Source organism: Pistacia vera, unplaced genomic scaffold (assembly GCF_008641045.1).
Source record: "Pistacia vera cultivar Batoury unplaced genomic scaffold, PisVer_v2 Contig282, whole genome shotgun sequence".
In the NCBI taxonomy this organism is placed as follows: Eukaryota; Viridiplantae; Streptophyta; class Magnoliopsida; order Sapindales; family Anacardiaceae; genus Pistacia; species Pistacia vera.
Window position 1 is genome coordinate 349203 of NW_022196093.1, and position 24145 is coordinate 373347.

The 24145-nt window shown below is 34.8% G+C and overlaps 1 protein-coding gene across 1 annotated transcript; it reads left to right on the forward strand.

Annotated features, from left to right (window-relative positions):
• The first annotated feature begins 20009 nt into the window (after positions 1 to 20009).
• Positions 20010 to 21892, forward strand: LOC116134060 (zinc finger MYM-type protein 1-like). The gene is made up of 3 exons (XM_031419706.1): positions 20010 to 20355; positions 20463 to 20891; positions 21729 to 21892. Exons 1-3 carry the CDS (start codon positions 20010 to 20012, stop codon positions 21890 to 21892), a joined length of 939 nt encoding a protein of 312 aa, XP_031275566.1.
• The last annotated feature ends 2253 nt before the right edge of the window (positions 21893 to 24145 follow it).

Below are 24145 nucleotides of genomic sequence, written 5' to 3' on the forward strand. Positions count from 1 at the left end.
ATACTCTTCTTCTTCCCACATCATTCCACTATTCTCCAGAGATGGTGATTTTTGAGCTTGATAACGATGAAATTTGGAGAAGTGATAAACATATAAAATGTAGCCCTTTGAATTATATTTCCAGCAGTAAAAGAATTGTCATAATCGGAGTTCTGCAGCTCAAGATATTCTCAAAAGACCAAGGCATGCTCAAGCTGGAGCGTAATCTAGAATCTTCTCTTTACTTCAAACTTCCATAACTTCTTCAATTCAACTCCGATTCTTGATCCGTTTGTTTCCACTCGTCACTCATTCCGTTGCCAAAATTATTCTTCATCCGAGCATAACATTTAAGCACTAGTGGCCTGAAAAACACTCAAAAACACCCGTGATCCCGTAAAAGACAATTATGAAAATATTAAGCAACTTTACTAAATTAAGCCTAATTTCCCACAAATAATCCCCATAAACCACTAACTAAATGTGTATTTTCAAGCTCTTATCAGTTACCAGTTGTATGATCTAGTTAGAAGGAAATTTTTTATCTCTTGAGATGTGGTATTTCATGAAACGATGAAATTAGGTATTTCATGCAATTTTTTATCAGCTCAAGATGTGGTATTTCATGAAGACAGATTTCCATTAATAGAAGTTGGTCCAGAATCTAACCCAACTTCATAGTCTTTGTTACAATCTCTAGATGATGACTTTTTTGCATCTCCTTAGTTTATTATTTAACCTGCTCCTACTACCGGCACAACACCACTACCAGAATCTGACTCAACACCTAATCCGAAACAAGTTCCAATAGACCCTCTTATTACTGTAGACATACCCCTAGTTAGGCATGGCAATGGTCCCCAAAATTCTTCGGATCTGCCTCGCCCTGCCTCATACAGGGTGGGGATTCCCTAGTTTTTTACAGGGAAAGAGGCGGGAACGGGGACAGTTTTAATCCTTGTCCCCGAGGACGGGGCGAGGACGGAGGTCGCCTTCTCCTTGTGCCACCCAACCCATCCATATATATATACACACACACACACACTTAATTATAGAAGTGTCCTACTAATATAAACTCATATTTTCCCTTAACTCCTAAACAAGTGAACAACCCTAACCCTAGCTAAAGTCCTAAACTTGTCGCCGACTTCATATTGCCGTTCTTGCCGATTTGATCTCTCTTGTCTTGGCCATTTCAACTCTCTCCAAAATGTATTTTAATGCATCTTCACCATGATATGTATATAACATGCATGTATGTATTCATGATTTTCATATTCATGGGTTATTATAGCTTTTTCATTCTTAACATATTAATTTAACAAAAAAAGTTGTTCGCTAAAGAGGAGCAAATAAAGAAGCAAAGCAAGAATAGCCGGTCTGTTTTAACCTATCAGTGAGTTATTTCTCTTCAACTATAAAAAATGTCTTCATTTCCTTTGATCGTTTGTTTGTGAAACTTATTATCATATGATGTGAAATTGATAATTAAATAGATTCATGTTTTCTTAAAATATATGGGGCCTGTTTGGTAGATTATTTGAAAAAAGACATTCTGAAAATCTATTTTGAGTTGAGTTTAGTTGGATTAAATAGAATAGGATAAGATACTGAGAATGTGTTTGGTATAATATCTAAAAATTATATCAGAGTTGGATATGTCTATGTATATTTGTCAAAAGGACTAGTTTGCCATAAATCAAACTGTGTGGCCTTGTTTGTAATTCTGTTGAACAGTGTCGTTTTAGGAAAGTTGTTAGAAATTAGTTATACTAATTCCAGCAGCTTCTTCTTCACTTTTTACTTTTTACTTTCTTCGTCTCTGGTTTAGCTTAGCTTCTCTTAGTATATAAAATAGAGTTGAACTACATTGTAGTTAGTTTATTATCAATAATCAAAATAACACCTCTTTCTTAGATCTTTCTCAGTTTCTTTGCTTTTCATACATGGTATTAGAGCTGTGACTAATGTAAATGGCCAAAACACATGGTTCTTCATCCTCTCTATTGCCTAATCGCATTGAGGAAATGCTACGGGAGTCTCTCAGTCGTTCAACTTTAGTACTTGCGTCAAGTCTCCAAGTTATAAACCCAAAACTCAGGCGCAATAACTACATATTTTGGATCTCCCAATTCCTGTTCGCAGCAGGCTCACATGACCTTGAAAACCATCTATTAGGTAACATTCCCTGTCCTCTGCCTTTAATTCTAGCAGATTCTCCAATTGATGAAAACCTAAGCTCACTTAAAGAGGATGTTAGGGCTTAAATTAACAAAATTACTCTAGATTATGCCATATGGAAAAGAACAGATAAATTTCTAGTTAGTTGGTTGCTAGCATCTATCTTTGAGAGCATGTTTAGTATTGTGTTAAAATGTAGATTTTCTACTGAAATCTAGAGAATTTTAGAGAATGAGTTTATCACTAATTCCAAAGCCCGAGCTCTGCATCTCAAAAATTTGTTGCAAACTACACAAAAATGCAACCTTAGTATTGGTAAATATGTCAAGAAAATGAAGGAAATCAGTGAGAGTTTATCTGCAAATGGCTTAGTTGTTTCAGATGCTGATTTACTATAATATACCTGGATGGTTTAGGACCAGAATATGACTATGTAGTGGTAACACTTACATCCAGACTTGAATCAAAGATAGACTTTGTAACTCTCTATGAGGCTCGATTTCTCCTCCAAAAGTATGAAATTAGATTGGAAAAATTTAACTCTATTGACTTGTATAACAATTTTGCCCACTTAGCTGTTACTAATACATCTGAAGGTGCTGGAAATGTTGTTAATTCTGGAGGCGCTGGAAATGTTGTTAAATTGGAGATGCTGGAAATGTAGTTAATTTTTGAGGTGCTGGAAACCTACTCTAAATTCCCTTGGAAATCCTCATTTTCAATATCCATATGCCATGTCCTCTGACTATTGTCAAGTAGGTTCACAAAATCAGTACTTTCCTTCTCCTGATAATCAAATGTTTTACTCTAGACCTCTTGGTTTTGTGCCTCATGGAAGAGGCAGAGGTCAAGGTTTCAATAGAAATGAACTCATTTTTCAAGTATGTAATAAAGTGGGGCACTCAGTAGTTCAGTGTAACCATAGATTTAATGCTGATTATAATGGAATGACACAGTATGGAACTTCCCAATTCACTGGTTCAAGTTTAGGTCTTCAGTTTTCTGGACCTAATTTTCAACAGTTTCATAACAACAACACTCATTAATTTGTTGGTCCTCAACATACGTAAACAGCTCCTCATGGTCCTCATCAGTCTAACTCTGGAGGTGTTGGAAATACTGTACCTACTCTAAATTCTCTTGGAAATCCTTATTTTCAATAGCCATATGCCATGTCCTTTGACAATTATCAAGTAGGTTCACAAAATCAGTACTTTCCTTCTCCTGGTAATCAGATGTTTTACTCTAGACCTCCTGGTTTTGTGCCTCATGGAAGAGGCAGAGGTCGAGGTTTCAATAGAAATGAACTCATTTTTCAGGTATGCAATAAAGTGGGGCACTCAGTAGTTCAGTGTTACCATAGATTTAATGCTGATTATAATGGAATGACACAATATGGAACTTCCCAATTCACTGGTTCAAGTTCAGGTCTTCAGTTTTCTGGACCTAATTTTCAACAGTTTCATAACAACAACACTCATTAGTTTTTGGTCCTCAACATATGCAAATAGCTCCTCATGGTCCTTATTAGTCTAACTCTGGAAATGATTTGTATCAATTAAATCAGTTGGGTGCATCTTCAGATAGCTCATACTTTGGAATAGCTAGTTCTAATACTACATCTCTAGGCTCAAGAATAGCTACTATTCAAATTCTATTGCTTTTGGAATGCCAAGTCAACAATCGGCATGCTCCAATCAAGCTTGTCTTACTGCTTCAAACAATCAGTCTGTTATTGCTAATCAATTCACCTCTACTAACCTTGTTTGGTATATGTATTCTGAAGCTACAGATCATGTAGCTTTAGATTTGAGTCATCTCCAAATCAGCAAGGATTATAGTGGTCCAAATCAACTTCAAGTGGGCAATAGTGAATACCTCAACATCTCTTATACTGGTAATACTCTTTTACCTAGTGCTTTTCATTCCAAATGTCCTTATCTTAAAAACATTCTGTGTGTACCTAAAATTACCAAAAAATTACTTAGCATTTCAAAATTTACTAAAGACAATAAAGTGATTGTGAAATTTAATGCTAACTGTTGCATTGTTAAGGACCAATTGACCAGGGCAAAGTTACTGCAAGGGGATCTTAAAGGAGGTCTTTATCAGCTCCATATACCTCAAACTAAACTTGTCTACTCCTAACAGGCTGATTGTCAAAATTCCAGTCTGAATAGCTTTGTCTTTAATCGTAATAATGTAGTCACAAATGATATGCAACCTTTCTGTCATAATAGCACCGAGAGTGATTCTAGTTTACCTTTACTGTGATACCTTGTAGCCTTAAAAATGTTGTTTAGTCCTATGTATCTTGTAATGAAAAATTAATGAATAAAACTGTTGATGTTAATTATTGCCTTAAAAATGTTGTTCAGTCCTCTGTATCCTATAATGACTAATTAATGAATAAAACTATTAATGTCCATTCTGATTTGTCTGAAGATGTTGCTGTTGTATCTAATTTGGCAGCAAATTTTACTTCGGATGGTGCTAAAGATCATTCTAATTCTCAAAACGTATGTTTTATTGTTGACAAAACTTCTCATGACTACATAACATGGCATAGAAGGCTAGGGGATTTTTACTCTATTGTTCTACAAAAAATTCTATTTGAACTGCCTAAAACTCAACAACATTCTGCCAATCTAAAAACCTCACTTCCTTTTTGTGATGCATGTCAATTAGGCAAGTTAAACTCCAGTTTTCCTCATTCTTTTACCCAAGCTACTGCCCTATTAGAGTTAGTCCATAGTGACGTTTGGTGTTCTGCCCCTTTAGCATCTTCTGAAGGTTTTATGTATTATGTTCATTTCCTTGATGATTTCAATAGATATACCTGGTTATTTCCACTAAGGACAAAGGCTGAAGTAAAGTCAATTTTTGTCAAATTCCATGATCTTGCCAAAAGACAATTTTGTGACAAACTGAAAAGCCTACAAACTGATCAAAGAGGAGAATTTATAGTCCTTCATAGTTATCTCACTGACCTAGGAATTTAGATTAGACATTCATGCCCTCACATACATCAACAGAATGGTAGAAGTGAGCGAAAGCATAGACATATAGTCGAAATAGGACTTACCTTGCTTGCTCATGCTTCCATGCCACTTCATTTTTGGTGGTTATCCTTTGAAACGGTAGTTTATTTGATAAATCAAATGCCTACACCTATTCTTAACAACATTTCACCATAGTAGAAACTGTTTAACATGTCTCATGTGTGACAGTCTAAAGGTCTCTGGGTACTCTTGTTTTCCTTATCTTAGAGTTTTTAATCAGCACAAATTTAGCTTTCATTCAACCAAATGTGTTTTTGTTGGATATAGTCTTGTTCATAAGTGATATAAATGTCTTAGACCAGATGGAAAACTCTTTGTCACACCTAGTACTAAGTTTAATGAACAAGAATTCCCTTTCTCTCTTGCAAATTTTAATTCTAATGCAGTTGCTAAATCAGTTCCTGAGTCAGTTGCCAAATCAGTTCTTGAGTTTTTAGATTCTTACCCTGTCTCCAGTTCATCATTTTATTTTACTAAGATTTATTCTGATCACTTCAAAAGACCTTTTGAAGAACTTGCTGTAGTAGCTAGCTTTTCCAGCAAGTTTGATCAAATGCAAGTTGTTAGATGTGATTCCTTAAAACCACCTAATACAAATCTCACCTCTCCCATCTTGTAAAACACGCCATCAGTATCACCTTTACAAGATAACACACATCTGCACTCTTCCTTACCAACTGTGCCTAATTCACCTACGTCTTCTCCTGCCCTTTGTAAGACTACCTCATACCCTTTGGTTGCCTCTCTTCCTATTATCTCATTTCCTCAGTCCATGCCACATTGCTCACTTGAAGTGGATCTTACATCACCAACAAAGCCTCCTGATTTTCCTATTGCAAAATCTCCTATTGGAAATACACATTCTATGTTAACTAGATAAAAAACAACAGCAACAACCCCTCAAAAGTTAGCTGCCTCTAACAAAGATGATTGTATAGCTCTTCTCAGCACTGAATCTTCTAATATGGCTGATTATACAACTCTTACTAATACTGAACCTTTTGATATAGTTGACAGCACAACTCTTCTTAGTGCTAAAACAAGTGTTGCAGTTCCTGAACCTAATACAACTCTTGAAGCTCTTTTTAGTCCCGAATGAAAAGAAGCAATGCAAAATGAGTTTAATGCATTATTAAAGAATGAAACTTGGACTCTTCTAGCTCCTCTTCTTGATAAAAATATTGTGGGCAATAAATGGGTATTTATAACAAAATATAACGCAGATGGCTCACTCCAAAAGCACAAGGCTAGACTTGTAGCGAAGGGGTTTCAACAAACTCCAGGTCAGGAATATTTTGAGACTTTTAGTCTATTTGTGAAACCCTCCACTATTGGGATTATTCTCACCTTGGCAGTCACCAATGGGTGGGATGTTCAGCAAGTGGATGTCAATAATGCCTTCTTGAATGACACCTTGAATAAAGTAGTTTATATGAGACAACCCTTTGGTTTTGAAGACTCCACTAAACCTTCTTATGTTTGTAAGTTGAATAAAGCACTATATGGCTTTAAACAAGCTCCAAGAGCTTGGTTTGACAAGTTAAAGGCTACTCTCCACAGTAAAGGCTTCCAAAATTTGATCTTTGATTCCAACCTATTTGTTTTTAATGAAAAATCTGCTCTAACCTATGTTCTTGTGTATGTAGATGACATTTTAATTACAGGTTCAGATCAGATGTTTATTGCTCAACTCATGCAAGATTTAAATGATGAATTTTCCTTCAAGACCCTTGGATCTTTACATTATTTCTTGGGCCTAGATGCAACCAGAACAGCTGTTGGTATCCGCCTGAAGTAGAGTAAGTATGCTTCTAATCTCCTTTCCAAAACCAAAACGCTAGAGTGTCATGCATGCTTCACTCCCATGGCTGTGGGTACCAAGCTTTACTCTACCGATAGTACTCCTTTTGATGACTTGACTCTCTATAGAAATACCATTGGAGCTCTCCAATATCTGACTCTTACAAGACAAGACATTAGCTTTCCTATGAATAAGCTAACTTAGTTCTTGCAGGCTTCAACAAAACTTCAGTGGTAGGCCTGCAAGAGAATTTTAAGATATATCCAAGGTACTCTTCACTATGGTTTGCACTTCAAACTTGCCAGCACATTCACGATAGAGTGCTATGCTGCTGCTGATTGGGGAAGCAACTTGGAAGATAGAAGATCTATGAGTGGTTACTGCATTTACATGGGACCCAACTTAATTCAATGGAGTTCCCTAAAATAGAAGGTTGTAGCCCTTTCTTCTATTGAGGCTGAATATGGAGCTTTAGCTCACACGACAACTAAAATTGCTTGGCTTAAGAGTAGTTTGCTGAGTTGGGTTTGAAATTTAATAGCACTCCTGTCATTTGGTTTGACAATGTAAGTGTCGGGGCACTTGCAGCCAATCCTGTGTTCCACGCACGTACCAAACATATTGAAATTGATGCTCACTACATTCGAGAGCAAGTGTTGGCCAAGAAACTCATCATTTAGTATGTATCATCTACTCTTCAAATTGCTGACCTTCTTACTAAAGCCTTGTCAACAACCCAATTTACTAAACCTAGGAAGAAACCAAATGTTATCAGTAAAAAAGACATGATAATTCATGATACAAAGGAATACTGAGCCTTGTAGCAGATTCCTTGTATGAATGATCTAACCATACTGTAATTTTGAATATTCAGCTATAGCACTTGAGAATGTGGAGTTGTTTACAATTAAGAATTTATTCTTCTAAAAGTGTTTATTTTGAATATTCAGCTATAGCCCTTGAGAATGTGGAGTTGTTTGTAATTAAGAAGTTATTCTTTCATAAGTGTTTGGTTCATTTTAGCTGAGAGTTACAGAACAACAGTATTATGTTGTGAAGTTGTGTTTTGAGAAGTTTGTGCACATATGTAGAGTAGCAGAAATTAGTTTCTATAGAAGAGAATCAATAGCAGCAATTGTTGGCAGAGTTAGTGTAGAATTGTTGCTTAGTTGAATTTGTATATTAATATGTTGCAAGGTTCAGTCAAGTGATGAAAAGAACTGAAGATATCCAGTCAAGTTCTAGGGGGAATGTTAGAAAAGTGATAAAGAGAGAACTAAAGAAATCTAGTCCAGTTTTAGGGGGAATTTCTAGGTATATTTGTCCAAAGGACCAATTTGCCATAAATCAAACTGTGTGGCTTTGTTTAATTTGTAATTCTGCTGAACGGTGTCATTTTAGGAAAGTTGTTAGAAATCAGTTATATTGATTCCAACAGTTTCTATTCTTTACTCTCTTTGTCTCTGGTTTAGCTTAGCTTCTTTTAGTATGTAAAAGAGAGTCGAACTACATTGTAGTTAGTTTGTTATCAATAATCAAAATAACACCTCTTTCTTAGATCTTCCTCAGTTTCTTTGCTTTTCATACAACATAAAATGCTAAAAAGTTGTTTGGTACATTTTTGGAAAACATTTAGATTATTTTTTAACCCCCCTACATTTATTAATTTAGCTAAACACCCCCACAATAAAAGTTTAAAAATTAATAAAAACACCATCACCCACCCAAGCCACTATTGACTGCCAGCCACCATCCCTGGCAGTCGCTGGAACGACTCACGACCAGCTGGATCTGGCCTGTCGTGTGCCGATCTGGTCGGAAATGGCCAGATCTACTACCATAATCTTGCCATTGTTGATAGCCAAATCCAAGGTGGATATGGTTAGAAATGGCCAGATTGGTGCACGACCGGCCAGATCTGACCAGTCATGCGTCTTTTATACGCTGGTGGCTGATGTTTGTTACTAGCAGGCGGTGGTGGTCTTGGGTGGATTAATTTTCAGATTGGAAGGAGTGAAAGGTAATTGTTTTTAGTTGAATAGGGTTGGAAAAATGTTTTGAGTTGAAAACAAGTTCCTTGCTTCTTTTCATTTTCAGTAGAAAAAATCTTATTTGATTCGGATTAATTTTCAGAATAATGATCCCAATAAGTAACAAACATATATTCTATTTTTTAATCCAAATAGGACAATGGAAAAATGATTCAAAAGAGTGAAACAAACAGGGGAATACTTTTTTTCCTATGTTTAAGAGAGTAATAATTTTAGAATCATAAATATAGGACAACAATATAAAAAATTTGTAAACGAGTTCAATCTTATATTATTTGGTGCCACTGCCATTTATAAATGCAACATGAAAAAACATAGCATGTTTTTATTGGATTGTGTAATGATAGAAGTGCATAATTTTGTTGGGCTTAATTGTGTAGTTTGATAGTGAACAATTTGCACTTTTTTTGCCTATATAGTGCAGATTGTTAAGTGCTAGGTGATGTAGTTTTTTGGGCAGATTTTGTCTACCTAGTGCAGATTTTTTAGGGCTTAGATGTTGCAGTTTTTTCACTCTTGCAGTTTTTTAGGGTTGCAATATGCAGTTTTTGGGTTGTTAAGTTCAAATTTTTAGTCCAGATTTACACAGTTTTTAGGTTTATTAGTGTAGGTTTTTTTTTTTTTTGTTTTGTTGTTGTTTTTATTTATTTATTTTTTTTATGATGTTATATGTAGTTTTTAACTGCTAAAAAATGCAGGTTTTAGCAATGTAGTGCAGGATATTTTACTCTTAGATGTGCAGTTTTATTAGGATTGTTGTATGCAGTTTTTAGCACTGTAATGCTAGGGGATGTAAAAAAAGTATGTTAATGCTAGGGACTGGTATTTTTTGACCCTTTATGTTAATGGGTTTTTTTTGGAAACTATGATAGTCTTGTTGACCCTTTATGCTTTGTTGTACATAATGGTTTTCAATCAAGTAGTGATTTCGATAACATCATAGTCCACTACAACACATCATTTCAGTATTGATATTAACACTTTTGTTCATTCTTTTAGGTTTCAATATGTCAGCTGAAAATTCTTTACTTGGTAAAAGAAAAAGCTTAGACGAGGAGATCAATAATCTTCTGAGGCCTCCAAAAATTTGTCACTTATGAGTTTTCATACTTCTACAACTCAGGGTTTGGTTGACAGTAATCAATTGCAATCTCCGGTTGTGGATATTGACTAAACAACACATTTAGTAGATTGTCCTTCTACAACACCTCTCTAGAACCTCTTGACAATGCTTGGGATAGTGGAATGTCTAAAACTAAATCTGTTGTATGACAACATTTTAAGAAATTGAAAGTTGATGGCAAGGATAAGGCGGAGTGTAACTTGCCATAGACAACTAGTTGGTAGTGCTAAAATGGGACAAGGCACTTGCATGATCATTATAAAATTTGCCCACAACAAAAGTATCAAGATGTAGGACAAAAGTTGCTTGCGTTTTCCTAGAAGGATGATTCAAAGTCAAAAGTGACATTAGGCACTTATCATTTTGATCAAGAGGCGGGGAGGAATGACCTAGTGACAATGATAATTCTACATGAGTATCCTCTTAGCATGGTTGATCATCATAGATTTAGACAATTTTTCAACACCATTCAACCATTGTTCAAAATTGTGTCTAGGAACACTATTAAGAACGACATATTGGAGATTTATGATGTTGAAAAGGAGAAGACAATGAAAGTGTTAAACAAAAATTGAGGTAGAATTGTATCATTTCAGATTTGTGGACTGCCAACCATCAAAATAAAGGATATATGACCATTACAACACACGTTATCGACAACAATTGGACGTTATAGAATCAACTCTAGGGACGGATGCAGACTAAGCATGGTCCACCCTCAAATTAAAAAAAAAAAAAAATAATATGTTAATCTCACAAGATTTAGTTTGACTTTGGCCCACCCTATTTTTTTTTTTTAAATATTGATATATGTGATGAAATCCAGCCCACTTTCAAGTGTCAACTTTTATATTATAAAATCCTGGCCCACCTTCAAAACTTGTAAAACCTTACATCTTCCTCTGCAAATGCTCATGTCTTCCTCAGCCTAATCCTTGACTTCAACAAAATTTTTTTAGCTATTTCACACTTTCACTCAGGGGCTTAATCAGACGACTTTTCTTTCTGGTTAGTACTTTTTTTTTTGTGTAATGCTTTTCTTTCATTTGTGTGTATAAGCATTGAATTTTTTATTGAGAAAAATTTTAGGAGAAAAGGGGAAGTTTTTAGGTTTCAATATTTTGTGACAGGTAAATGATTGTGGTCCCAAAATTTGGAAGAAAAATAATATATAGATAATAGAAATAGAAATATAGAATCAAGGAGGCTTTTATATATATTGTTTAAGTTGATGATTGAAAACAAATAGACAGAATAACAATGTGCAAGTTTGTTTGGTTGACCATGAATTTTTTATTTGCTGATGAAATGGTAGATAAAGATTGGTAACAACAGTAAATGGAGGTATCATATTTCATTTCTAGGTCAAAATTTAGGCCATTATCTTTGTTTCCCTCGTCTGTGGAGCGTTTTAATTAAGTGATGCCTTTTTGATTGTCAACTCCACTCATCAATCACCTGCCCAAGAATTAAAATCTTAAATTAAATTAACATCACCAATTGGGTTTCTGAGTTTAATAACAGTGTGGATCAAAGTGTTAGAATTCAGAAGATAAGGGTTTACTTGAAATTTAGTAAAGCAATGTCGTTTTGAAGCTGCTTAACTTTGCACGACTTAAGCTTCTGTATTCATTTCCTCTTCACTCTATTTTTGTTATTGAATTTACTTAAGTAGCTGTAGCTTCAGTTGTAATTCATTCAGTCTTTCACTCAATCAAATACAATAATTGAAGTTTATTTTTGTTTTTCAATTTCTTACAAAACCTTCTCAATACACGAACCTCACATGCTATCGAGTCAACGACTAACGTCAATGGCAAAGTTCTTAGATTCTAATGACTCTGAAGGTATGTTCAAAAGGATGATTCACAGCTCCTCAAGCTCAGTCAACTCAACTTTTTTGACGAGTCTTCAGGTTGTTACTTTGAAATTGACTAGAGACAACTATCGCTTTTGGAAATCACAAGTGCTCTCAGCCGTGGGAGCTCATGAGCTTGAAGATCATCTCATAGGTCTTGTACCTTGTCCTGAGCCTTTAATTACTTTAGATCATGAAGTATCAAATGAATCAGGAGAAATTAGGTCAAAAGAAAAAATTAATCCTGCCTATATTTCTTGTAAAATGATTGATAAATTCTTACTAACCTGGCTATTAGCGTCAATTTCTGAGTGCATGTTTGCCTTGGTTTCAAAATGTCATTCTTCTACAACAATTTGGTTAACCTTAGAAAGTGAATTCTTAAATGATTATATGTCCAGCGCTCTTCACTTAAAAACCTTACTTCAAACTACTTAGAAAGGAAATCTGAGCATCAATGACTATGTAAAAAAGATGAAAGGAATAGCCGAGAGTTTATCAGCTAGTGGCCAAATGATTTCCAATGAGGATTTATTACAATTCATTCTAGATGGACTTGGCCCAGAATTTGATGCTGTAATTGTAAATCTCACATCACAAATATAATCTAAGTTTGATTCAGTGACTTTACAAGAAGCTCAATATTTGCTTCAAAAGTATGAGATTAGGATCGAAAGGTTCAATTTAGCCGAGTTACTAAATAGTTTAGTAAAAAAGTCTGTTAATATGGCTGCTATTAGTACTTTTGGTACTCACTCCTCTTCTGTTAATCCTTCACCTACATCAGTACCATCATCACCCATTCCTACCCAACTTACTGGAGCCTTTAACCTGCCATCTACATTCACCTCAAATCCTATTGTCCAACACACTATAATTCCTCATATACACCATCAATATCCTGCCTATTTTAATCTTCACTCCTCAAACATGCCTTCATTAAGTGAGCAGTTTCATTTCTCAACTAATATTGGACAGTATGGAGTTCCTCTCACAACTTATAGATCACCACTTGGTTTTATTCCTTTTGGAAAAGGAAGAGGCAAAGGAAGAGGAAATCCTAAAGGGAAACCCATCTGTCAAGTTTATATAAAATAGGGCACACTGCTTTGCAATGTTATCATAGGTACAACTCTATGTACAATTGTACTCCTCCACCTTTTGAATGTCAAAATTCAGGTGGTAATCAAGCTGGTGCTATTGGTTTTCCTTTAGTCAATCAACATGGTGGCTATCAATATCCACAACAACAACAACAACCTGCAATAAATCTTTCATAGCCTGTCCCAAAATTTCACCAATAATAGCAGTCAATACCAAGCCATGCTCATACACCCTAAGCTTATAAACTACCTAGTCAAGCCTATTTGGCTGTCCCTCATTCCTTGCCCAATCCTGCCCTTCTTGCTCATGTTTCACCAGTACCAATTCAGGATCTAGCTTGGTACATGGATTCTGAAGCAACAGACCATGTCACCTCTAACTTGAACCAATTAAGTGCAAGTAGACACTATGATGGCCAGAAACAACTTTAGGTTGGCAGTGGTGAGTTCCTCAATATATCTCATGTTGGTTTTTCACTCTTACCTAGTACATTACAATCTAAGTCCTTATATTTGAAAAATGTGCTTTGTGTTCCTTGTATAACCAAAAATTTACTTAGTATTTCTAAATTTACTGAGGATAATAATGTTGTGGTTGAATTTTCTGGTGATTGTTGTGTGGTTAAGGACAATGTTACCAAACAAGTGCTGCTGCAGGGAGATTTTAAGGTTGGATTGTATCAATTGAACCTTTCTACTCTTCCATTATAGTCCAAGTCAGTTAGCACTTCCTTAGCCTGTTCAAAGTCTTTTGCTCAGGTTATCTCTGGTACTTCATCTACACTACAGTGTCAAGTAGGTAGTTCAGAACTTACTAGGACTCCTGCTAAGAATAAGAAGTTACTATTACCTCTAGTTGTACTGAAAATATAGATTCTGGTCAGTCCATACTCACTTCATGTAATAAAGTCAGTGAGTCTATACTTTATTCACGTAACAAGAGGAGTGATAAGAATAATCTTGTTGAGTCAAAGCCTGCTGAGTCAATTCCCAATAATTGTAAATCTTTGTCAAGCAATAAAAGAGCAAATTCGTCTTCACTTAGCCAGCTTCATTGAGCTTTAATTTTTCCCTTAATCTTAATTCTGAGAATATGCATTGTGTTCCTTCTTTTGCACCAATAAATTGTTCATCTAATTGTTTGTCTAAATGCTTTCCTAATGTTGATAATATACAAGTTACTGCTTTGCATACTACTCGCATTGCAGCCTAAATCTAATTCTATACATGTTCTTGCAAATATACAGTGTGCATTGCCCTCTGATTGTATGGATTACTTGACTCATTGTTGCTCTGATATTGATAAAATGCAATTTGATTTTACACATGTTCCTACAAATATGCAGTGTGCATTATCTTCTGATTATATGCATTGCTTGACTCCTTGCTGTTTTGATATTGACTAAATATAAGTTGATTGTCTCTGAAAGTATTCCTGATAACATATATTTTGATCTTGATAAGCACTCCAGTTCTTTGTCACAACCTACTATTCACATGACACAAACTAGGAAAACCAGTGGTAATCTTGCTTCAATATGGCATAAAAGATTAGGTCACCCTCACAATGAGGTGTTCAACAAATTTATGACCATTTCGCCTAAGGAGGCTTCATCCTTACCTAAAATTGGCTCGACTTTGCTAACCTTTTGTGATGCTTGTCAATTAGGTAAGATGCATAGGAATAACTTTCCTATTTCTCACTCAAGAGCCACCTCATCTTTAGAGCTAGTTCACAGTGATGTTTGGGGACCTACCCTTCTTGTATCTTTTGAAGGTTTTCGATATTATGTTTAGTTTATAGATGACTATAGTAGATTCACTTGGCTCTTTCCCTTAAGAACCAAGAGTGAAGTTAGGTTTGTTTTCATTAGGTTTCATCACTTAGTGGAAAGACAATTTAGCTTAAAACTTCAGTGTTTACAATCGGATAAGAGGCTGAATACAAGGGTCTAATTTCCTATCCTACTAATGTTGGAATTCAGTTTAGGCACTCTTGTGCCTATGTTCACCAACAAAATAGTAGGAGTGAAAGAAAACATAGACATGTAGTTGAAACTGGTTTGACTTTACTTGCACATGCTTCTATGCCTTTACAATTTTGGTGGAATGCTTTTGATACAACAATCTTCTTAATTAACAGGAAGCCCTCTTCTGTTATTAATTTTGTTTCCCCTTATCAAGTTTTGTTTCACAACTTCCCACTCTATTCAACCTTAAAAGTGTTTGGTTGCACCTGTTATCCCTATCTAAGAGATTATCATCAGCATAAGTTTAGTTTTCATTATGAAAAATGTGTTTTTATAGGTTATAGTTTAGTTCAAAAAGGGTTTAAATGTTTAAGTCTAACTGGCAAAGTTTACATAACTCCCAATGTTAAATTCAATGAGTTAGAAGTCCCTTTTGCTCATCAATTTAGTGTCTCTACTTCTACTCACAAATTCAGAACCTTCTAAGCCTACCAACTATGTTATTAGTTTTCCCTTTGTGTTTGTCAAAGCATCCAGTTCTATTGATACAACTCTTACCGGTGGAAAAACACCTACTATAGTATCTTGTGATCATACTAGTCTATGCTTAACAATCAGTCAGTGTAATCTGATTTCACATTCTGCATCCTCAAAAAATAGAAAACAGCCTCAACACACTAATAACTCTTCTTCACTAGCCTCCTTACAAAAAATAGAATCTTTAACATTTGATTCTCCTTCCACTTGTCCTCTAATAGTGGATTTTACTTCTCTTGCTGATAACTCTTTTTCATCAACTCCATTATAGAAAACAGACTCCTTTATATCATGTTCTCCTTCCACTTGTCCTATAGTAGTAAATCTTACATCTCACTCAATATTACCTTCCCATCCTTCTACTATTTCCTAATCTAATTCACATTGTCCTCCTAAAGTTGCTACTGGTCCATCACAGACTTCTACTACACTTAATGTTCCATAAGTTAATCAAAACATTAATCCAATGGTGACTAAAGCTAAGTCCAGATGTCTTACTCAACCTAAGACTATTCTCACTTCAAGCTCACTCTCCAAGCATCTCTCCTGTTGTTCCTGAACCAGGTTATTTAAAAGAAGCATTAAACACTGCTGAATGGCAAGCAGCAATGCAAAGTGAGTTCACTGCTCTACTTAAGAACAAAACCTGGTCTCTTATGCCTCCTACTGATAATATGAACATAGTAGGAAACAAATGGGTTTTTAGAATTAAGTACAATCCAGATGGCTCTCTACAACAGTACAAAGCTAGGCTAGTTGCAAAGGGCTTTCAGCAAACTCCAAGTCTTGACTGTTTTGAGACCTTCAGCCTAGTGATTGAACCATCCACCATTCAAATAATCCTCACCTTGGCCATAACCAATGGGTGGGACATTCAACAAATTGACATAAACAATGCTTTTCTGAATGGTACTCTCAATGAGACTGTGTTTATGAAGCAACCAGAAGGTTTTGAGCATCTTGAGTTTCCTGGATATGTATGCAAATTGGAAAAAGCTTTATATGGCTCAAATAGGCACCCAAGGCCTAGTTTGAAAAATTAAAGCAAGCTTTGATCGATAAAGGGTCCAGGAATTCAATGGCAGATTCCAGCTTGTTTATTTTTCAAGACGGTGCTCAAATGACTTATCTTCTCATCTATGTAGATGATATTCTGATTACTGGAGGTAATAAGGCATTTATTCACACATTGGTCCCAAAACTTGATGCTCAATTCTCCCTTAAAGTTTTAGGACCAGTCCACCATTTCCTTGGAATAGAGGCCTCTCGAACTGCTCAAGGTACACATCTCAAGCAAAAAAAATATATTCTTGATTTACTTGTTAAAACAAGAATGGCAGATGCACACCCTTGTCCAACACCTCTAGCAGTTGGTACTAAGTTGTTCTCTAGAGACAGTGAGTGTTTTCAAGATCCTACCTTGTATAGAAGCACAATTGGTGCATTATAATACCTTACACTCACTAGGCTTGATATAAGTTTTGTTGTTAACAAACTCAGCCAATATTTGCAAGCTCCCACAAAAATTCAATGGTAAGCCTACAAAAGAGTCCTTAGTATCTTAAAGGAACTCAAAATCATGGCATTCAATTTCGACTAACAGCATCAATGTGTATTTAATACTATGCTGATGTAGATTGGGGAAGTAACCTTGATGATAGGAGATCAACTAGTGGATTCTGCATTTTCTTGGGTCCAAATTTGATTCAATGGAGCTCTAGGAAGCAAAAGGTTATTGCTTTGTCATCAAAGCTGACTATAGGGCTTTAGTTAATACAGCAACTGAAGTTGCCTGGTTAAAGAGTATTTACTCAAAATCAGGCTTACACTTTCCTCAAGCACCTGTCATATGGTGTGACAATCTTGGTGCAGGAGCTTTGGCTTCTAATCCTATGTTCCATGCCAAGACTAAGCACATTGAGATTGATGCTCATTATATAAGAGATCAAGTCTTATCTAAGCAGCTCCTTGTCCAATATGTACCTACCAAATTGAAAATTGTAGATATCTTAACCAACGCCCTTTCCATTGCTCAGTTTCTCGAATTGAAGGAGAAACTCAATGTTGTTAACCTACCCTGTTCCAGTTAAATGGTGTTTTGGTGTGATGATATCTATATGCTATTATACTATGGTCAAAGGTGTTTTGATATGGTGCTCACTGCATGCTGTTATACTATGGTAATTGTGATTCTACTTGTAAATGTTTGTAACTTGATCATCTCATTAGTTATGGTTAAAAGCATGACTTCTATGTACAATGTGTACAAATGCTAAAGATCATTCTTTTCTTTCATACTGCTTCGACTGACATACTACAGAAGATTTTTTTTTTTTGGCATAACTAATTGGTATCTCTGAGAAGCTGGTATTAGCTAAAATTGAATTGGTTGTCTCTTCAAAGCTATATTTCAGTTCTGGTTCAGCAGCTCTATCTGTTTTAGTTCAGTAGTAATATCCTTGTGAATTTGTCTAATTTGTGGTTTCTAGGTTTCTTTGGTTGCCTTCTTTTTATTTGTAGCAGAATTTATCTGTTCTCAGAAAAGATAAATGAGAATATGGGATCAAGTGACAATATGGCCTAAGTAATTTTTGGAGATTAGTAGTTCAACTTGGAATGGTCAGCTTCAGTTTGTGAATTCCAACATAGAAGATTTGTTTAAGTGGAGTAAATGATTTAGTCTTCAAATACAAGACTCAAACTGAGGAGGAATGTCTTTTGAAAATTCCAACTGTAAGGAGTATGTTCAGATAAGAATTCCAAACTGTAGGAGTAAGTGCAGTTTGAGTGGGCATGTGGATCAAAGTGTCAGAATTCAGAAGATAAGGGTCTACTTAAAATTTAGTAAAGCGATGTCGTTTTGAAGTTGCTTAACTTTGCACTACTTAAGCTTCTGTATTCATTTTCTCTTCACTCTGTTTTTGCTACTGAATTTACTTAAGTCGTTGTAGCTTCAGTTGTAATTATTCAATATTTCACACAATCAAATACAGTAATTGAAGTTTATTTTTGTCTTTCAATTTCTTAGAAAACCCTCTCGATGCACAAACCTCACAATCAGGAGACAACAATATGCTGTCTTGCACTAATAGTCTAATATTATATCTTAGATTATAATACTTCTTTCTTAATTGCTCCATTAACTTTTAAATATATAAATCCTACTCAATTTCATTTTTCCCTAATGAAAAATCAGTAAGAAGTGACATAATTATGATTGATTATTTAAGACCAATAATTATTTAGATGAATTCTATGGAAAAGATAAAGAATAGTTGGAAAATTTAGAATTTCCATAGTTTTTATAGAATTCAATTCGTGAGTTAATTTATTTCTTTGTATTTATATAATTTTATTTCTTTGTATTTAGATATGGAAAAATATTTTAAAAGAAAGTCAATTAATGAGACAGCTCAACTTTCTTTTGGTGTCAATGATAATGAAAACCAACCTTCTTTAAAGACAAATTGCTTCGAAGTTGACTTGGAAAATCTTCCTTTTGATCTTGGATTTTGACCAAGAATTACATTTTATCATCCTAATGTTTGAGACCAAGCCAGAATGTGTTATTTACAATATGGTCCTTGTCAACCTCGCAACCATAAGTTTCCCAAATCAAAATCTGGTGATCATGTACGGAGTTTCCAAAGTTTTTGGTTTGACAAATATCCTTACTGGTTGGAATATCATGTTGAGAATGATGCTCCATATTGTTTATGTTGTTATCTTTTCAAACCAGATAAAGGTGAGCAAAGTGGTAATGATTCTTTTGTTCTTGATGGGTTTCAAAATTGGAAGAGACTTGAAAATTTTTAATATCATATTGGAGGTCCTAATAGCTATCATAACCAAGCTTTGAAAAATTTTCAAGCTTTGATGAACCAAAGCAGCATGTGAGTACAATTATTAATAAGAAATCTGACCAACAGCGAGAAGATTATCGTATTCAGTTGAAAGGATCGATTTCTGCTAGTTGGCTTCTTCTTCGGTAAGGATTGCCTTTTCGTGGCTATGATGAGTTTGATAATTCAATGAATTGGGGAAACTTTCTTAAACTTCTACACTATACAGCCGAGCAAAATGAAGAATATAGATTAGTAGCATTGGAGAATGCTCGTGGACACGATAAATTGATTGCTCCTAGTATCCAAAAAGACATAATCAATGCATTTGTAGTTGAAACCATCAACAAATTAATCAGTGATCTTGGAGATTTTTTTTTCTATATTAGTCTATGAAGCTCGTGATGGATCCAACTAAGAGCAGATGGCAATTATCTTACGTTATGTAAATAAAAGAGGATGTGTTGTTGAGCATCTATTGAACATTATGCATGTCACAAATATGACTGCTTTATCACTAAAGATGGGAATCGAAACATTGTTCTCTAAATACAATTTGAGCATATCAAGATTACGTGGACAAGGTTATGATGGTGCGAGTTATATGCGAGGTCAGTTTAATGGGTTAAAAGCACTTATATTGAAAAATAATGAATATGCCTTCTATGTTCATTGTTTTGCTCAGCAACTTCAACTAGCACTTTTAGTTGTGGCAAAAAAGGATACAAATATTGAGAAACTATTTTTGAAAGTTTCTTATATGATAAATATTGTTGGATGGTCACCTAGATGTCAGGATCTTCTTATTAAGAAACAAGCTTTGAAGGTGAAAAAAGCTATTGAAAGTGGTGAGCTTTCAATAGGGCAAGGCCTTAATCAAGATACTAGTCTTAAGCAGCCAGGGTAAATGGGACTTTATTGAGCCTGATTAATTTGTTTTCATTTGTTATTGAAGTGCTTGAGGATCTTACTAAAAATTCTGATAATAGAGTTGAAGCAGGTGATTTGGAGGATTATATGACTTCGTCTGATTTTGCTTTTAACCTGCACATGATGAAAAACATTTTGGGAATCACATTTGAGCTTTCACAAGCATTGCAAAGAAAGGATCAAGATATTAAAAATGCTCTATCTTTGATTCACTTGTCCAAAAAAAGATTATTGTTGATAAGAAATAGTGGATGGGATAATCTACTTGATGAAGTTTCTCATTTTTGCATTGCTCATAATATAAATGTGCCAAATATGGAAGAGAAATTTGTTACACGAGGGAGATCGAGGCGTAATGTTCAAGGGATGACAAATTTATTTCATTATCGTGTCGAGTTGTTCTATGCCATAATAGATTTACAACTATCAGAGCTTAACATTTATTTTAATGAAGGTAACACATAATTACTTATTTGCATGGCCTCCCTAAATCTAAGTGATTGCTTTAAAGCATTTGATAAGAAATTGGTTCATTTTGCTCAATTTTATCCAGTTGAATTTCTTCTATTGATCTTATGGCACTTGAACTTCAACTTGATAATTACATTGATGATATGTGCTCAGATAGTGATTTTTCAGACTAAACAATATTACTAGTCTTGCTTAGAAAATGGTTGAAAAGAAGAAGCATCTTATTTACTCATTGGTATATTTGCTCATCACATTGGCTTTAACTTTACTGGTTGCAACTACAAGTGTAGAAAGGGCATTTTCTGCTATGAAAATTGGGAAGACTCATTTACGCAATCAAATGAGAGATCAATTCTTGAATGATAGCCCAATTCCATAGGTTGAGAAAGATATATTTGATAGTATTGATAAGGAGATGGTCATGCAACGGTTCCTCAATATGAAGCCCCGCCAAAGACAATAGTATAAATGTAGTTTTGTTTTTCTTTTTGTGACAATTTTGACTAGAAAAAACAGAATATGAATGTTATGTACAATTAGTTTTTAATTTTGGCCCACCCTAATAAAAATTTCTACATCCGTTGCTGATCGACTCATAAGGTATTCTCTTTTTAGGTTTTATTTTTCTTTTTTTTGGATACATTTTTTTTTTACCTATATTAATATATCAATTATGTATAATTAATGTCACAGGTTTGTATATGTGCCTTGCCCATATACTAGATATGTCTTTATTGCGGTGTTGATGGACTGCTTTTATGAGTGGAACATTGATAAAAAGTCTTGATGTTGATTGATAATTGCTCTACTAATGATGCAGTTGTTGAAGATTTGTTGAAGATTATTCCACGTGCCTCGCTTATGCTATGTGGTACATTGTTTCATATGCATTGTTGTATGTATATTCTGAATCTAATTGTTCAAGATGGCTTATCGATGATTGGACAAGCAATTGCAAGAATTCGTGAGAGTGTTGTTTATTAGACAACATCGCTCAAAAGAGTGCAAAGATTTGATGAAGCGGCACATCAAGAAGGCATTGAAAGTACAAAGAAGTTGGCTCTAGACTGAAAGACTCAATGAAATTCAACTTATTTGATGTTTCTGATTGCTTTCATTTACAAAGAAGCATTTATTCGCTTACAGCTTCGTGAGCCACAATAGATGTCTGCCAATAGAGGAAGAATAGGAGATGGCAGAACAAGTTAGTTCAAAATTAAAAGTATTTTATGATGCAACATTATTGTTCTCCTGAACACAATATCCAACGTCCAATGTTTATTTCCCAAAAATTTGTCAAATTAAACTTCCATTGTCTAGCTGGGTCAGATGTGGGAATGATTTGATAAGGAATATGGCAACACAAATGGATGGCAAATTTTCCAAGTACTGGGATCTGATTCACGGTGTCATAAGAATAGAAATTGTTTTAGATCCTAGATACAAAATGAAATTGTTAGATTATTTATATCCTCGGATCTACGGAGATGATGTCAAAATGAAATTATTGGGGATTTGGGAAATTTGTTTAGATAAATTTTGTGAATACCAATCTAACAAGGCTATAGGCAAACTTAACCTTCTAAAACTGCCTCTTCTTCTCAGATTGATACTCAGAGTGGTGACAAGGAGTTATTTACTATAAGTTATTTGTCAACTTATGAATCTAGAGTGGTAACTCTCAATCCTGGTATGAACACCTTACCTTCTCCTAGCACAATTGTTTTGTTTAATTTCCCATATGACCACCTCGTGTTAAAAGTGACCACCTTCTCTTATGTTGGTTATCTACTACATCGGGTGAGCACCTCTGAGTCAGAGTGATCACAATGTATCCGGCAGACTCTTTTGGGTAACACGTGTTATGCTTTTAAAATGCATGAGTTGTTTTATTCGCTTATGAGATATTTGTATAGTCCATAACACTTGTCAAATTCATATTCAATGTGTTGGAAAGTTTTATTCTCTTTGATAAGTGGCAGTTTGATATTGGAATAAACTTTTATAAAGGTGAATTCAATAAAGTTATTCCTTGCCACCTGTTCTTGCATTGGCCAGCTATTTACTTATATAAACTCTTCTCCAATGCAATTTTTCTTAACCCTGATATCTCTCTGAAAAGTACACTGAAAATTCTCTGAATTTTTACTTTGTCTTTGTCAGGTTTCTATGCTTAGGTAAAGCTTTAAAATACATTCCTTCAAAGTACCTAGAATGCGTCCTTGCTTTCTATGTGTAGTTTGGAGCTGATGTGTGAAGCGTGTTGAGCTTCTTCCACCAAAGTGCATCTTCATTTTTGTACCTTGACGGAAGCTCAAGGCTGATTGAGTTGGTTGGGTGTTATTGTAACTAAAGGGTAGAGATTGAAGCATTGCAAAACAGGGGTGTTTTGGCAATTGAGGCTTAATCTCTGACTTTGTAATTGAACTGTAAAGTAAATCTAGTGATTAGCTTCATTCTGGACTTGGTCCCATGGATGTAGGCATTTTGTCGAACCATTTAAAAATCTTGTGTGCTTTTACTTTGGTTTATTTTTATTGCTTTATGTTTTTGTTTAAAGAACTCTTAAAATCAACATAGCAACCATTTCCGCTTACGTTTTAATTCATTTTGTAATATTAAAACTTTAACTTACTAACTTTAATATGTTTATGTTAGGAAACGATCCATTGAGGCAGTGGAAAACAAAAATTAATAACAACACGGATCGTTCCACAGAACCAAGATCAGGGCACAAATTTACAGTTGATGTCAAAACAAGAATCTGCAGAAAACTAATATAGAGTTTAAGAAATCATACGCACGTTTGGAGGCTCCTCCAACTTTGTCTCTGAACATATTTTGCTATTGACCCAAGTGTAGGATCAAACCGATGTAGTCCACACGAAAATAATCGCAAGGAACTAAAGAGAGATTTGCTAGATCCTCTTTAGTCTTAAGAACAAAGAAGAAATGAAATGTATTTGATTTTCAATCAAAAACCAAGTCTGGCGTGGGAGAGTGTTTTTGGGTGTTGTAGCTTTTCCTTTTTCAATGAAATGAAATAATGAATGACTTAATCTTTCTCTCAATTAAACTTTTACTTATATAGTATAAGTTTAATTGCCCTATTCCTTTATGGAATAGGCTTGGGCTCTAACCCAAACACCCCTTGTTACCGAACACTCCCATTTAGATATTTTAATATTGTTTATCATTATCTCAATTAAAAAATCAATTAATATATATTTAACATAT